The 13,567-nt window shown below is 40.2% G+C and overlaps 1 protein-coding gene across 10 annotated transcripts in view; it reads left to right on the forward strand.

Annotated features, from left to right (window-relative positions):
- Positions 1 to 5,160: 5,160 nt before the first annotated feature.
- The window catches only part of Snx21 (Sorting nexin 21), a 34,954-nt gene continuing 26,547 nt past the window's right edge, over positions 5,161 to 13,567 (forward strand). For 4 of the 10 annotated variants that reach the window (XM_067767271.1, XM_067767268.1, XM_067767270.1 and 1 more), the window contains exons 1-4: positions 5,162 to 5,285; positions 8,254 to 8,407; positions 8,473 to 9,169; positions 9,236 to 9,559. In XM_067767271.1, the coding sequence (XP_067623372.1) occupies positions 8,257 to 8,407; positions 8,473 to 9,169; positions 9,236 to 9,371 (984 nt within the window). In that variant the 5' untranslated portion in view covers positions 5,162 to 5,285; positions 8,254 to 8,256 and the 3' untranslated portion in view covers positions 9,372 to 9,559. Of the gene's footprint in view, positions 5,286 to 8,253; positions 8,408 to 8,472; positions 9,170 to 9,235; positions 9,560 to 12,411; positions 12,827 to 13,567 lie in introns of those variants that run through there. The other 6 variants (XM_067767276.1, XM_067767269.1, XM_067767273.1 and 3 more) reach the window with 5 other exon arrangements.

Here is a 13,567-nt window from a genome sequence, read left to right on the forward strand (position 1 = left end):
TTCGTAATTTTCTATATGGAAAAAGTGGGCGTGGTCATAGTCGGATTTCGGCCATTTTCCATACCAAGTTAAAGTGAGTTCAGATAAGTACGTGAACTAAGTTTAGTAAAGATATGTCGATTTTTGCTCAAGTTATCGTGTTAACGGCCGAGCGGAAGGACAGACGGACGACTGTGTATATAAACTGGGCGTGGCTTCAACCGATTTCGCCCATTTTCACAGAAAACAGTTAACGTCATAAAATCTATGCCCCTACTAAATTTCAAAAGGATAGGTAAATTTTTGTTCGATTTATGGCATTAAAAGTTTTCTAGACGAATTAAATGTAAAAGGGCGGAGCCACGCCCATTTTGAAATTTTCTTTTAGTTTTGTGGGCGTGTTCGTAATCCGATTTTTCTAATTTTGCCAACTAAATTTGCCAAATTACAGCTTGCAAAACTTTGAAATTACCTTCTTTTAAAAGTGGGCGGTACCACGCCTATTGTCCAAAATTTTATTAATTTTCTATTCTGTGTCATAAGGTCAACCCACCTACCAAGTTTCATCGCTTTAGCCGTCTTTGGTAATGAATTATCGCACTTTTTCGGTTTTTCGAAATTTTCAATATCGAAAAAGTGGGCGTGGTTATGGTCCGATTTCGTTCATTTTAAATAGCGATCTGAGATGGGTGTCCAGGAACCTACATACCAAATTTTATCCAGATACCTCAAAATTTACTCAAGTTATAGTGTTTACGGACGGACGGATGGACATGTCTAAATGAATTTCTTTTTTCATTTTGATATATAGAAGTATAGACTCGATTAGTTTATGCCGTTACGGATAACCGTTATGCGAACAAAGTTAATAGCTATCATCCGGTGACAAAATCCTGAGCCAGATAAATAATTTTGCATGTAAATGCAACAACAAGGATTTGAGCCAGATAAATCCAGATAGAAGTCTGGTTCAATTTGTGAGCCAGATAATTTGTTAATTACTTCCTTTTAGGTTGGCAACGCGGCCTTTAATAAAACTACTTTTTCAAAAATAGATGTCGCTGCTTAGCCTTTCGCCGTATGAGTTAAATGAAAAACAGCAGCGACATCTGCCTATCACATTTCACGTGTGCGAAAATTTCACGACATCTGGTTTTCAAGTCTCTCAATGATCCAGTGCATTCCCGTGAGAAGTGAGCGTGAGCCGGAGCTGTAAAACTCACTGAAAGACGACAAATATTCTCTGTCAGCTCTGCTAAGCTGAGTGTAAAAAGTAAAGGTGTCTAAGTTCGGGTGTAACCGAACATTATATACTCAGGGTGAGCTTCAATTGTAGATCTCATTTCAGATAAATTACTTTTCTACATAACACGTGGCACCGCACGTTTAAAAGAAAAATGTGTCCCCATTTCCTCTTACAATAAAACTTGATAAGTGAAATATCATTGATTCAAAATTATTTTTTGCTAAGTTATAGCTTATTATTCTAGCCTACGACCCTTTTAAACTTGTTTTATATCTAACTTGCCATGGTATTTAGCCGATCCCGTCCATTTTTACTAGAAATATTTTCTACTATAGGGAAATTTTGTGTACCCAATTTTATTACAATCCGTTATTTTTTCTTCGAGTTATGGCTCCCGAATAATATAAAATTGCTTAGTCATAAAAGGGGCGGTGCCACACCCATTTTCAAAAATTTTAGTGATTTCCAATTTAATGTTATAATTCAATTTAGAAAGTAAAATTCTATTGGTACAAAGCTTTTTTTTTGCAAAGATATAGCTTATTTTATTCGTCCACGACCCTTTTAAAAACCTTTTATATAAAAGTTGGCGTGGTCCTTAACCGATTTCGTTAATTTTTCTTCAAAGCATTCTTTATAGTAAAGGCAACTTCTCTGCCGAATTTTGTTACGATAGGTTTAACGATTTTTGATTTATGATTAATAATATTTCGTAAAATTGATTTTATCACAAGTGGGCGGTGCCACGCCCATTTAAAAAATATTTTTCATACTTTTATCAAGAGTCTCAATATCAGTCCACGCGTCAAATTTCAATATTCTAGGTGTAATATAAACTAAATAAGCAGGTGTTTTGTGTTTTTCAAAATGTTATATATATAAACAAGTAAGGAAGGCTAAGTTCGGGTGTAACTGAACATTACGTACTCAGTTGAGAGCTATGGAGACAAAGTAAGGGAAAATCACCATGTAGGAAAATGAACCAAGGGAACCCTGGAATGTGTTTGTATGACATGTGTATCAAATGAATGGTATTAAAGAGTATTTTAAGAGGGCCATGGTTCTATAGGTGGACGCCATTTAGGGATATCGCCATCAAGGTGGACCAGGGCTGACTCTAGAATTTGTTTGTATGATATGGGTATCAAATGAAAGGTGTTAATGAGTATTTTAAAATGACGTGGGTCTTAGTTCTATAGGTGGACGCCTTTTCGAGATATCGCCATAAAGGTGGACCAGGGGTGACTCTAGAATTTGTTTGTATGATATGGGTATCAAATGAAAGGTGTTAATAAGTATTTTAAAAGGGAATGGGCCTTAGTTCTTTAGGTGGATGCCTTTTCGAGATATCGCCATAAAGGTGGACCAGGGGTGACTCTTGAATGCGTTTGTACAATATGGGTATCAAACGAAAGGTGTTAATGAGTATTTTAAAAGGGAGCGGGCCTTAGTTCTATGGGTGGACGCCTTTTCGAGATATCGCCATAAAGGTGGACCAGGGGTGACTCTAGAATGCGTCTGTACAATATGGGTATCAAATGAAAGGTGTTAAAGAGTATTTTAAAAGGGAGTGGGCCTTAGTTCTATAGGTGGCCGCCTTTTCGAGATATCGCCACAAAGGTGGACCAGGGGTGACTCTAGAATTTGTTTGTACGATATGGGTATCAAATGAAAGGTGTTAACGAGTATTTTAAAAGGGCGTGGACCTTAGTTCTATAGGTGGGACGCCTTTTCGAGATATCGCCATAAAGGTGGACCAGGGGTGACTCTATAATGTGTTTGTACGATATGGGTATCAAATTAAAGGTATTAATGAGGGTTTTAAAAGGGAGTGGTGGTAGTTGTATAGGTGAAGGCGTTTTCGAGATATCGACCAAAATGTGGACCAGGGTGACCCAGACCATCATCTGTCGGGTACCTCTAATTTATTTATATATGTAATACCACGAACATTATTTCTGCCAAGATTCCAAGGGCTTTTGATCTCGCCCTGCAGAACTTTTTCATTTTATTTTACTTAGTATGGTAGGGTGTCACACCCATTTTACAAAGTTTTTTTTAAAGTTATATTTTGAGTCAATAAACCAATCCAGTTACCATCTTTCATCCCTTTTTTCGTATTTGGTATAGAATTATGGCATTTTTTTTCATTTTTCGTAATTTTCGATATCGAAAAAGTGGGCGTGGTCATAGTCGGATTTCGGCCATTTTTTATACCAATACAAAGTGAGCAGATAATTACGTGAACTGAGTTTAGTAAAGATATATCGATTTTTGCTCAAGTTATCGTGTTAACGGCCGAGCGGAAGGACAGACGGTCGACTGTGTATAAAAACTGGGCGTGGCTTCAACCGATTTCGCCCTTTTTCACAGAAAACCCTTATCGTCATAGAATCTAAGCCCCTACCAAATTTCACAAGGATTGGTAAATTTTTGTTCGACTTATGGCATTAAAATTATCCTAGACAAATTAAATGAAAAAGGGCGGAGCCACGCCCATTTTGAAAATTTCTTTTATTTTTGTATGTTGCACCATATCGTTACTGGAGTTGAATGTTGACATATTAACTTTTTTTTTTAAATTTGACTTAAAAAAATTTTTTTTTAAAGTGGGCGCGGTCGTTCTCTGATTTTGCTAATTTTTATTAAGCATACATAAAAAATAGCAGTAACGTTCTTGCCAAATTTCGTCATGAATCTTCAACGACTGCCAATTACAGCTTGCAAAACTTATAAATTACCTTCTTTTAGAAGTGGGCGGTGCCACGCCCATTGCCCAAAATTTTACAAATTTTCTATTCTGCATCATAAGTTCAACTCACCTACCAAGTTTCATCGCTTTATCCATCTTTGGTAATGAATTATCGCACTTTTTCGATTTTTCGATATCGGAAAAGTGGGCGTGGTTATATTCCGATATCGTTCATTTTAAATAGCGATCTGAGATGAGTGCCCAGGAACCTACATACCAAATTTCATCAAGATACCTCAAAATTTACTCAAGTTATCGTGTTAACGGACGGACGGACGGACATGGCTCAATCAAATTTTTTTTCGATACTGATGATTTTGATATATGGAAGTCTATATCTATCTCGATTCCTTTATACCTGTACAACCAACCGTTATCCAATCAAAGTTAATATACTCTGTGAGCTCTGCTCAACTGAGTATAAAAATGGGCGTGGTTATCATCCGATTTCGATCATTTTCAATACCAATATATTCTGGGTCCAGATAAGCTCGTGTACCAAATTTGGTGAAGATATCTCAATACTGATGATTTTGATATACGGAAGTCTATATCTATCTCGATTCCTTTATACCTGTACAACCAACCGTTATCCAATCAAAGTTAATATACTCTGTGTGCAAAGCACGGTGAATATAAAAATCGGCTTATTGGGGCCAGTGGTGATACGTACAATGTACCGGCGCAAGTGGCGCCATTCGAAATAACTCTACGCAGCATAGCATTACACATATTTACGTGAAATATCGTACGACATTTGGGAAGTATTTTTATTTCATTCTTTACTATTTGGGTGGCATTAAATATAATCATACATAGTTAATACTAGACTGCAAGACAAGTGTTGAAAAATAATATTTTTAATCATATTTAAACAATTTGAATCCAGAAGGTAAACTAAAACGAAAATTAAAAAACTCTACAGTGATAATTAAACATCTGTTAATTATTTAGTATGAAAAAATGTAGGACAAGTACGTTTCGTACTTAATTATTACCTATAAAAAGTGAAATTGCAGCAAAAACTTAACACAAAAAGAACTTTGATTACTTCGCCAAATGCAAGGAACGGTTAATTAGTCATGCATGCATTGTAAATAAGAAGAACAAATTTTTATTATAAAGCATACATACAAATCATACGCTTTTTAGAGGTGATGAATAATCTTTTGTTTTGTTACAGGCACCACGATTAGCTATCGCACTAAAGAACTTTGGACATACGTTATAGTACTTTGTAGCAAATCAGCAAAGGGAACAAAAAGATTAATATTCACATAGCTGTTATTACTATAAGTTTTACTATAAGTAAGTGGACCCAAAAAATTAATGAGCTGCAGATTTGTATATGGTAGTTCATATGCAAACGATAACATAAATAAGTACAGATTTGGTTTAATAAGGGCATACAAACCAGGGCCTTGCAGAGCATTTTACCTCCATTACTTGTATAACTTTAGTAAATGATACCTTCCACAATCCCATTGTTAAGGCTACCCAGCTAATAACTACTGAAATACTATACCTATATGCTTGGTATCCAAAACTTAACTGTGCTTAGAATAGTACCAAATGAGCTTCTGTATGCGGCCTGGATGTTGAAAGTGGCCACATAAATCGTTCCCGAGATGGTCGGGCTAGCGCCTTAATTGTGCTATGGTACCGGAGCGTACCGGATCTGTATCCGCCAAAGGACCATCACATCGATAACACCCCCCAAAGCCTTCGGGGAGCAACCTTATCGCTACAACAACAACGAAAACAGCTTTTGTATGCCATCATAAGACTCTTGCATTCGTAAATGCCAACGTACTAGCCAGTTTGTCTACCCTGAATTTAAGAAAGAGGGCGGAGTGGTCCAATACACTTTGCTATTCTAAATAAATTGATTTTGCGACAACTTCACAAGGTCTTCGCAGCAGTTTGGACTGGAAAAACACTGATGGTCAGAACCAGAACTTCATCCCCAGCGGGTTAGGGGGTTAGAATATACCCGCAGTAGGTATGCCTGTCGTAAGAGGCGACTAAAATACCAAATATATTCAAGGGATTGTGTAGCGCAACTCCTTCAGGTTGCCAGCGCAATATATAGCTTCTCCAAACCCAATTGTCAACCTCACCTATTCGTGGCGAATCCTGTTTCATTAACAGCCGAGGCTGTGGCGACCCCGAACTCCTCATGGATCTAGGGGGTGGGAGGGCGTTATGGCCTAGAAGGTTGTTGCCGCATGTGGTCATAACAAATCGTTCCCGAGATAGTCGGGCTTGGTTCCGGAACTTACCGGATCTGTATACGGCAAAGGACCATATCAACATCGATAAAACTCCCCAAGGCCTTCGGGCAGGCATCGGTGCAAGTTAGAAACGCAACATCAAAATCAAGAAGAATTAAACAAGGGGTCCCACAGGGTGGTGTCCTATCCCCACTTTTGTTTAACTTCTACATATCAAAGCTACCATCGCCACCAGAAGGAGTTACTATCGTTTCCTACGCCGATGACTGCACTATAATAGCCACAGGCCCAGGCCTACATATCCATGTGCTTTGCAACAAAATAAACGGCTACCTTCCTGAACTCTCCAGTTTTTTTACCTCGCGAAACCTGACATTATCACCGACTAAATCATCGGCGACCTTATTTACAACATGGACGTCCCAAATGTCGACCATTTTGAACATCCACGTCAATGGCACTACGCTACCGACTGTTTTACACCCCACAATTTTGGGTGTGACGTTCTATCAGGATCTACATTTTGGTGAGCATGCAGCCGCAATTGTACCGAAAATCCAGAGCCATAATAAAATCCTCAAATCTCTTTCTGGCAGTACTTGGGGAAAAGATAAAGAAACGCTCATTACCACTTACAAAGCAATTGGCCAGCCGATTGCATGCTACGCGTCCCCGAAATGGTCGCCAAGCCTAAAGACCACTCACTGGAAGAAGCTACAGGCCTGCCAAAATACTGCCCTCAGAACCACCACGGTTGTCTTATGTCCCCAGAACACCATATACATAATGAGGCGAGAATACTCCCCATCAGGGAGAGAAATGAAATGCTAACAAAACAGTTCCTGTTGAATATCCAGAAACCTGGGCATCCCAACAGACATCTGATTGATGAGCCAACACCGCCCAGGGGCTTAAGGAGTAATCTCCGTAAGCATTATGAAAAAATACGGCACCTGCGAACACAGCCGTATGAAGCAAAAAACACAAGCAAGTCCTTAGTGAACTCCACAAACAGGCGTCGGACCTCTATGTCGGGAATTGCCCGGTGAATCCCGTACTCAAGGAACAATACCCTAAACTTGCAGAAGAGGAACGCACACTCCCTAGGGAAACGCGAATCACTCTAGCTCAACTTCGGTCTGGACACTGTAACAGGTTAAACTCTTACCAATCCAGAATATACCCCGACATACAAAATGTATGCCCTGCTTGCAATGTGTCCCCAGATGACACCAACCATCTCTTCAATTGTTATGTGGAACCAACGCCTCTAACACCCCTCTCATTATGTTCCACCCCTGTCGAAAAAGCAAGTATCCTTGGACTTCTGTTAGAGGATATTGATGACAATTTGTGATCCCCCAGCGGGTTAGGGGGTCAGAATATACCCGCGGTAGGTATGCCTATCGTAAGAGGCAACTAAAATACCAGATTCAAGGGTCTTTGTAGCGCAACCCTTTCAGGTTGCCAGCGCAATATATAGCTTCTCCAAACCCAATTGTCAACCTCACCTATCCGCGGCGAATCATGTTTCACTAACAGACGAGGCTCTGGCGACCCCAAGCTCCTCATGGAACTTGAGCGTGGGGAGGCAGGGCTGGCCTGAAGGTTTAATGTGGCCATATAAATCGTTCCCGAGATGGTCGGGCTAGCACCTTAATGGTTCCGTGTTACCGTAGCGTACCGGATCCGTATCCGGCAAAGGACCATCACATCGATATCACTCCCCAAAGTCTTCGGGGCGAAACCCTATCGCTACAACAACAACAATTTGTGATCGGTCACACCTATTGTACGGGGCGAAGCACTGCTACAACAACAACAACAACAACATGACGGAAAATAGTTCCAATATATATCAATTACCCACCCTGTCAGAAAATCAACAAAACAAAGCGATTCAGATAATGTAAAACATTTACTTGATGAAAGGTATATAGCTCCTTGGAAGGAGGGGGGGGGGGGGGGGGGCGGTTTGTGGTAAAACAATGAGCCTCTTTTTATATAATATGCATATATTTAATTTAATTTTAATCCCTAAGTATATGATTTATCAAGTGCGAGCAGCAATGACAAGAAGGACACAAATACGTTCCATCGACTTGCCCGATAATACTGAAGAGCTTGAAAGTCCAGAAACCATAGAATCTGCTGCCCTAGCTGTGAAAGATTTAACAAGGAAAACTCCACAAAAAGGTAAGTTTCATACACACTTATGCACTAATTAAAATGACGTATTGTTTTCTGGAATTTCTTTCTAGATTTATGGGAACGCCCTACACCTACAAAGGCACCACTTTTACCCAACGATGGCTCAACCATATTACGCTTTGAAATACAATTAGCCCGTATTATGCCACCAGATGGCGAAGATCTTAAAGTAAAACGTTATGTAGTCTATGAATTATTGGTATGTCAAGATTCTGCAATTATTGATCCACAACCTGCCAGCATACAACGACGTTATACGGATTTTCGTAAACTCTACAATATTCTTAAAAAAGATCATCCAACACTCATGTCTGCCATATATTTCCCGAATAAGGTGCTAGTTGGTAATTTTTCTGCGGATTTAATTGCTGAGCGTAGCGTTGCCTTTGAAACGTTCCTAACACATGTCACCAGCTGTGGTACATTGCGTGATACGCATGCATTTTTACATTTCCTACAAGATAATGAACTATCAAAAGCTTGCCAATTATTAGATGAACGTCGTAATGAAATGGCAATACCATTATTGGAAAATTGTTTTCGTTTATTAAATAAAATTTTTATGGATCGTTCACGTCCTGTGTTGTTGATATTGTGTCGCTTGGTGGCTGCGTGTACAATGTCGCCTGTACCACATCATTCCGCTGAACGTTGGGCAACATTGGCGTTGAGTCGTTACGATACCTTATGTGACATTGATTTGCTGCAATTGTATATTCCTTTATTACATACGTGTACACATCTTTGGTGGGTTTTAATATAATACTTTTATTAAAATTTTTAAATATTATGTGATACGTGATACATTTTTAGGTGGCAGCGTGGCTTGGATCAAAAACCGTTAACTGATCGCCTTGAAGAAATGTCTAAAAAGGGTATTAATACCAAAAATGGTCCAACACTTATACAGGCTATACATAAATTGGATCCACGTACTGAGACTATATAAAGTAACTACGTTCTCATATATCCATCAGAAATTACGCACATACGCACGATTAATGCTTACGTATAGAGTTTAGCAGAAGCCAGGTTATGCAAGCAAACAAAAACAAACATTTCCTCTTACCTTCTTCTAGTAGTGCTACGCCCCATCAAAACTGGTACGATCACTCTTACCTCGCTCAATATAGCCAGGTACAAATGAAATGCAATTTAGACAATAGTTTGTTATATACTAGAGTGCAAATTGCACGAAATGAAAGTACGCAGCCGTAAATCGTGCATTTTGAAATTATGTTCGAAATAGTAGTTCACGCGATGTTGTTGTTGTTGGTGTAGCGATAAGGTTACTCCCCGAAGGCTTTGGGGAGCGTTATCGATGTGATGGTCCTTTGCCCGATACAGATCCGGTACGCTCCGGTAACAGCACCATTAAGGTGCTAACCCGACCATCTCGGGAACGATTTATATGGCCACATTAAACCTTCAGGTCATCCCTCCCTCCCCACCCCAAGTTCCATGAGGAGCTTGGGGTCGCCAGCGCCTCGTCTGTTAGTGAAACAGGATTCGACACGGATAGGTGAGGTTGACAATTGGGTTTGGAGAAGCTATATATTGCGCTGGTAACCTGAAAAGGTTGCGCTACACAACCCCTTGAATCTGGTATTTTAGTCGCCTCTTAAGGCAGGCATACCTATCGCGGATATATTCTAATCCCCTAACCCGCTGGGTTCGCGCGATGTCCTTTTGGGTGTTCTGAAAATCGTTCCATTTGAATTAAAGTCGAAGTTATTGCTGACAGCTACTTTAGACGAATAGGCGAATTGCCTGAGTATTATTTTTTTTTTAATATTTAAACCGAATTATGTTCGAAAACATTAAAACGATACCTTTTGTACAATATGACGCGCAGTTTTAAAACAAAATCTTAAAATTTCAACCAAAAGAGATTCGAAGAACATGCCTGTATTAGGTTAGGTTAGGTGGTAGCTGCCCTGATAAGGATAGCTCACTTGGGCAACACGAAGGTCCGTTGTGATACCACATACACCAAAAATAACGGTGACTTAGATCTAGCTACTTAGATAATCCTTGTTGTTGTTGTTGTTGTTGTAGCAGTGCTTCGCCCCATCCAATAGGTGCGACCAAGGACGCAACAAATTAAATGGGGTTACACTGAAATCACAGCCTTTGGTCGGGAAAAATCCCGATACGCTCCGGTACATAGAACCGGCTGCCTTGGGAAGCATTAGAGAATCGTTGGGTAGCAACGATAAAGCTTCGAATGATACCGATCTCAACTTTGGATAAATCCTCGGCAGATCCAAGTGAGTCGCGTCCGAAGTACTTTCGCCTAGTTCTGGCAAAAGCTTGGCAATCAAGCATAAAGTGATTTGATGATTCCACCTCATCATCCTCCATACAGCTGTAGCAGGATGAAGTTTCCAGTATATTGAGACGTACCGCATGGATACCCATGGGCCAGTGCCCTGTCAAAACCCCAATGACCATTGATAGGTGAGCCTTAGTGAACCCAATTATTTCAGCAGACCTCCTGCCATCCACTTTCGGCCATAAAGATCTTGCTACCCTGCAAGACGTGGTGCCCGTCCAACGTTTGCTGAGCTGACTCGAGGCCCAGCTATAGAGGAGCAATCCACAGGTGGCCAGCGGATCCCGAAATCCCTACAGCCATCTTCATCCGGTTCAGTTGTACCGATGCGGGCTAAGAGATCCGCTTGACAGTTACCCGGGATATCACTATGGCCCGGGACCCAGACAATCTTAATTTTAAAATAATTTCATGCAATCGCAAGCGAGGTCAGGAACTCCCAGACGACCCTCGATCGCACTGTAGTTGAGCTCAAGGCCTTGATAGCCGCTTGGCTGTAAGAGTAGATGTTAAATTCCCTAACCGTAGTAGCACTGGATAGCATTTCATCCGCCGCATCCTTAATCGCAGCAACTTCCGCTTGGAATACACCATAGTACAGGTTAAAAGCCAAATTAAACTTCCTTAACCCTAACGCCATAGTCGTAACCATACCCATATCCATAACAATCTCAATGTGATCGATTAATGGTGCCTTAACCTAAAAATCGTGAAAATTTCATAAAAATGATGAAAACGCAAAAAATTACTAACATATTCCACAAAAAATAAGTCTCTTAGTCATAACGTATCCAAAACAATGAAGAAAATCTAAAAAAAGTTATTAAATTCACCAACTCAAATATTTTTAGGTTATGGATATGGCGAGAAACCAAAAACCAATTGATTGGCTATGGCGTTAGCGTTATGGTATGGCACCATTAATCGATTACATTCCTTTCCATAAAGTAGGTTCGATCAGCTGATTTATCTGGTTATGGCTTTATGGTTATAAGTCACCATTAATTCGCCCTTTAAGCCGGAGTCATTGGTGCCGTATGTCGTATCGCTGTATCCGTATCCCTAACGTATTCAGCTGTTTATCGTTACGACGGTTAACCAAAACCCAATTGGTTGGCTACGATACGGTTACGACCTTAGTGGCACCAATAATCGATTGCATTGATTCTCATAAGATTGGTCGAATCAGCTGTTATAAGGTTACAGATACGGTTACCGATAAAGCACCAATGTCTCCAGCTTTACAAGTATAATATGTATGAGAAGGAAACAATTCCTTTCTCTTTCTAACACACTGCAGTTTGACACTTCGGGCAGTGTCAAACTATTGTGGAACTCAGTGGAACCTGCGTGGAACATGCGTTTGACACTGAACGAAATGTTAAAATTACCGGGGTTGCTCTCGTGGAAAGCGACACAGGGAAACAAAAAACGGAGCGGAATATCAGATATGGGTTGCTGTGATGGTAGAATTATTGGAAGCGAGGCAAAAACGCGTCTATTAATACCTTCCAGACGGTTTTTGGTCATGTTTTAGCAATCTTCCTCGGCAATAAAGTTAATTAAAATTGTCCAAAATATTTGGATTTTGAATAGAGATGTAATTAAGTGCTCGTTTGAAAGTTAATAAGGATATTTCTTTGTAATTTTACAGTAAAAATTTTACGCAGTTTTCGATAGCAGCTACTACACTTTTTTTGGTCCTAAGAAGTACAACAGTGCCAAATAGCATCCACAAAAAAAAAACGAACTAAAACACGCATTTTATCAGGTGAGCGTGGCTGTGTATGTGCGTGCTGGTACATATCCTACTTTTAGACCTTTACAATGGGAATACACTGCAGTGATCAGCCAACTTAAACTTGCGGCTTACATGTAGCTCTTGACATTTCAGTACTTAACCATTGTGAATCAAACTAAAGCTGGAGTCATTGGTGCCGTATGTCGTATCGCTGTATCCGTATCCCTAACGTAATCAGCTGTTTATCGTTACGACGGTAAACCAAAACCCAATTAGTTGGCTACGATACGGTTACGACTTTAGCGGAACCAATAATCGATTGCATTGATTCTCATAAGGTTGGTCGAATCAGCTGTTAAAAGGTTACCGATACGGTTACCGATAAAGCACCAATGTCTCCAGCTTAAAGCTTAAAGCTGGAGACATTGGTGCTTTATCGGTAACCGCATCGGTAACCTTTTAAAGCTGGAGACATTGGTGCTTTATCGGTAACAGTATCGGTAACCTTTTAACAGCTGATTCGACCAACCTTATGAGAATCAAGGCAATCGATTACTGGTGCCGCTAAGGTCGTAACCGTATCGTAGCCAACCAATTGGGTTTTGATTTACCGTCGTAACGATAAACAGCTGATTAAGTTAGGGATACGGATACAGCGATACGACATACGGCACCAATGACTCCCGCTTAACAGCTGATTCGACCAACCTTATGAGAATCAATGCAATCGATTATTGGTGCCGCTAAATTCGTAACCGTATCGTAGCCAACCAATTGGGTTTTGGTTTACCGTCGTAACAATAAACAGCTGATTACGTTAGGGATACAGATACAGCGATACGAATACGGCACCAATGACCCCGGCTTAAAGCTGGAGACATTGGTGCTTTATCGGTAACCGTATCGGTAACCTTTTAACAGCTGATTCGACCAACCTTATGAGAATCAATGCAATCGATTATTGGTGCCGCTAAGGTCGTAACCGTATCGTAGCCAACCAATTGGGTTTTGGTTTACCGTCGTAACGATAAACAGCTGATTACGTTAGGGATACGGATACAGCGATACG

The sequence above is a fragment of the Eurosta solidaginis genome, chromosome 2 (assembly GCF_040869045.1).
Source record: "Eurosta solidaginis isolate ZX-2024a chromosome 2, ASM4086904v1, whole genome shotgun sequence".
In the NCBI taxonomy this organism is placed as follows: domain Eukaryota; kingdom Metazoa; phylum Arthropoda; class Insecta; order Diptera; family Tephritidae; genus Eurosta; species Eurosta solidaginis.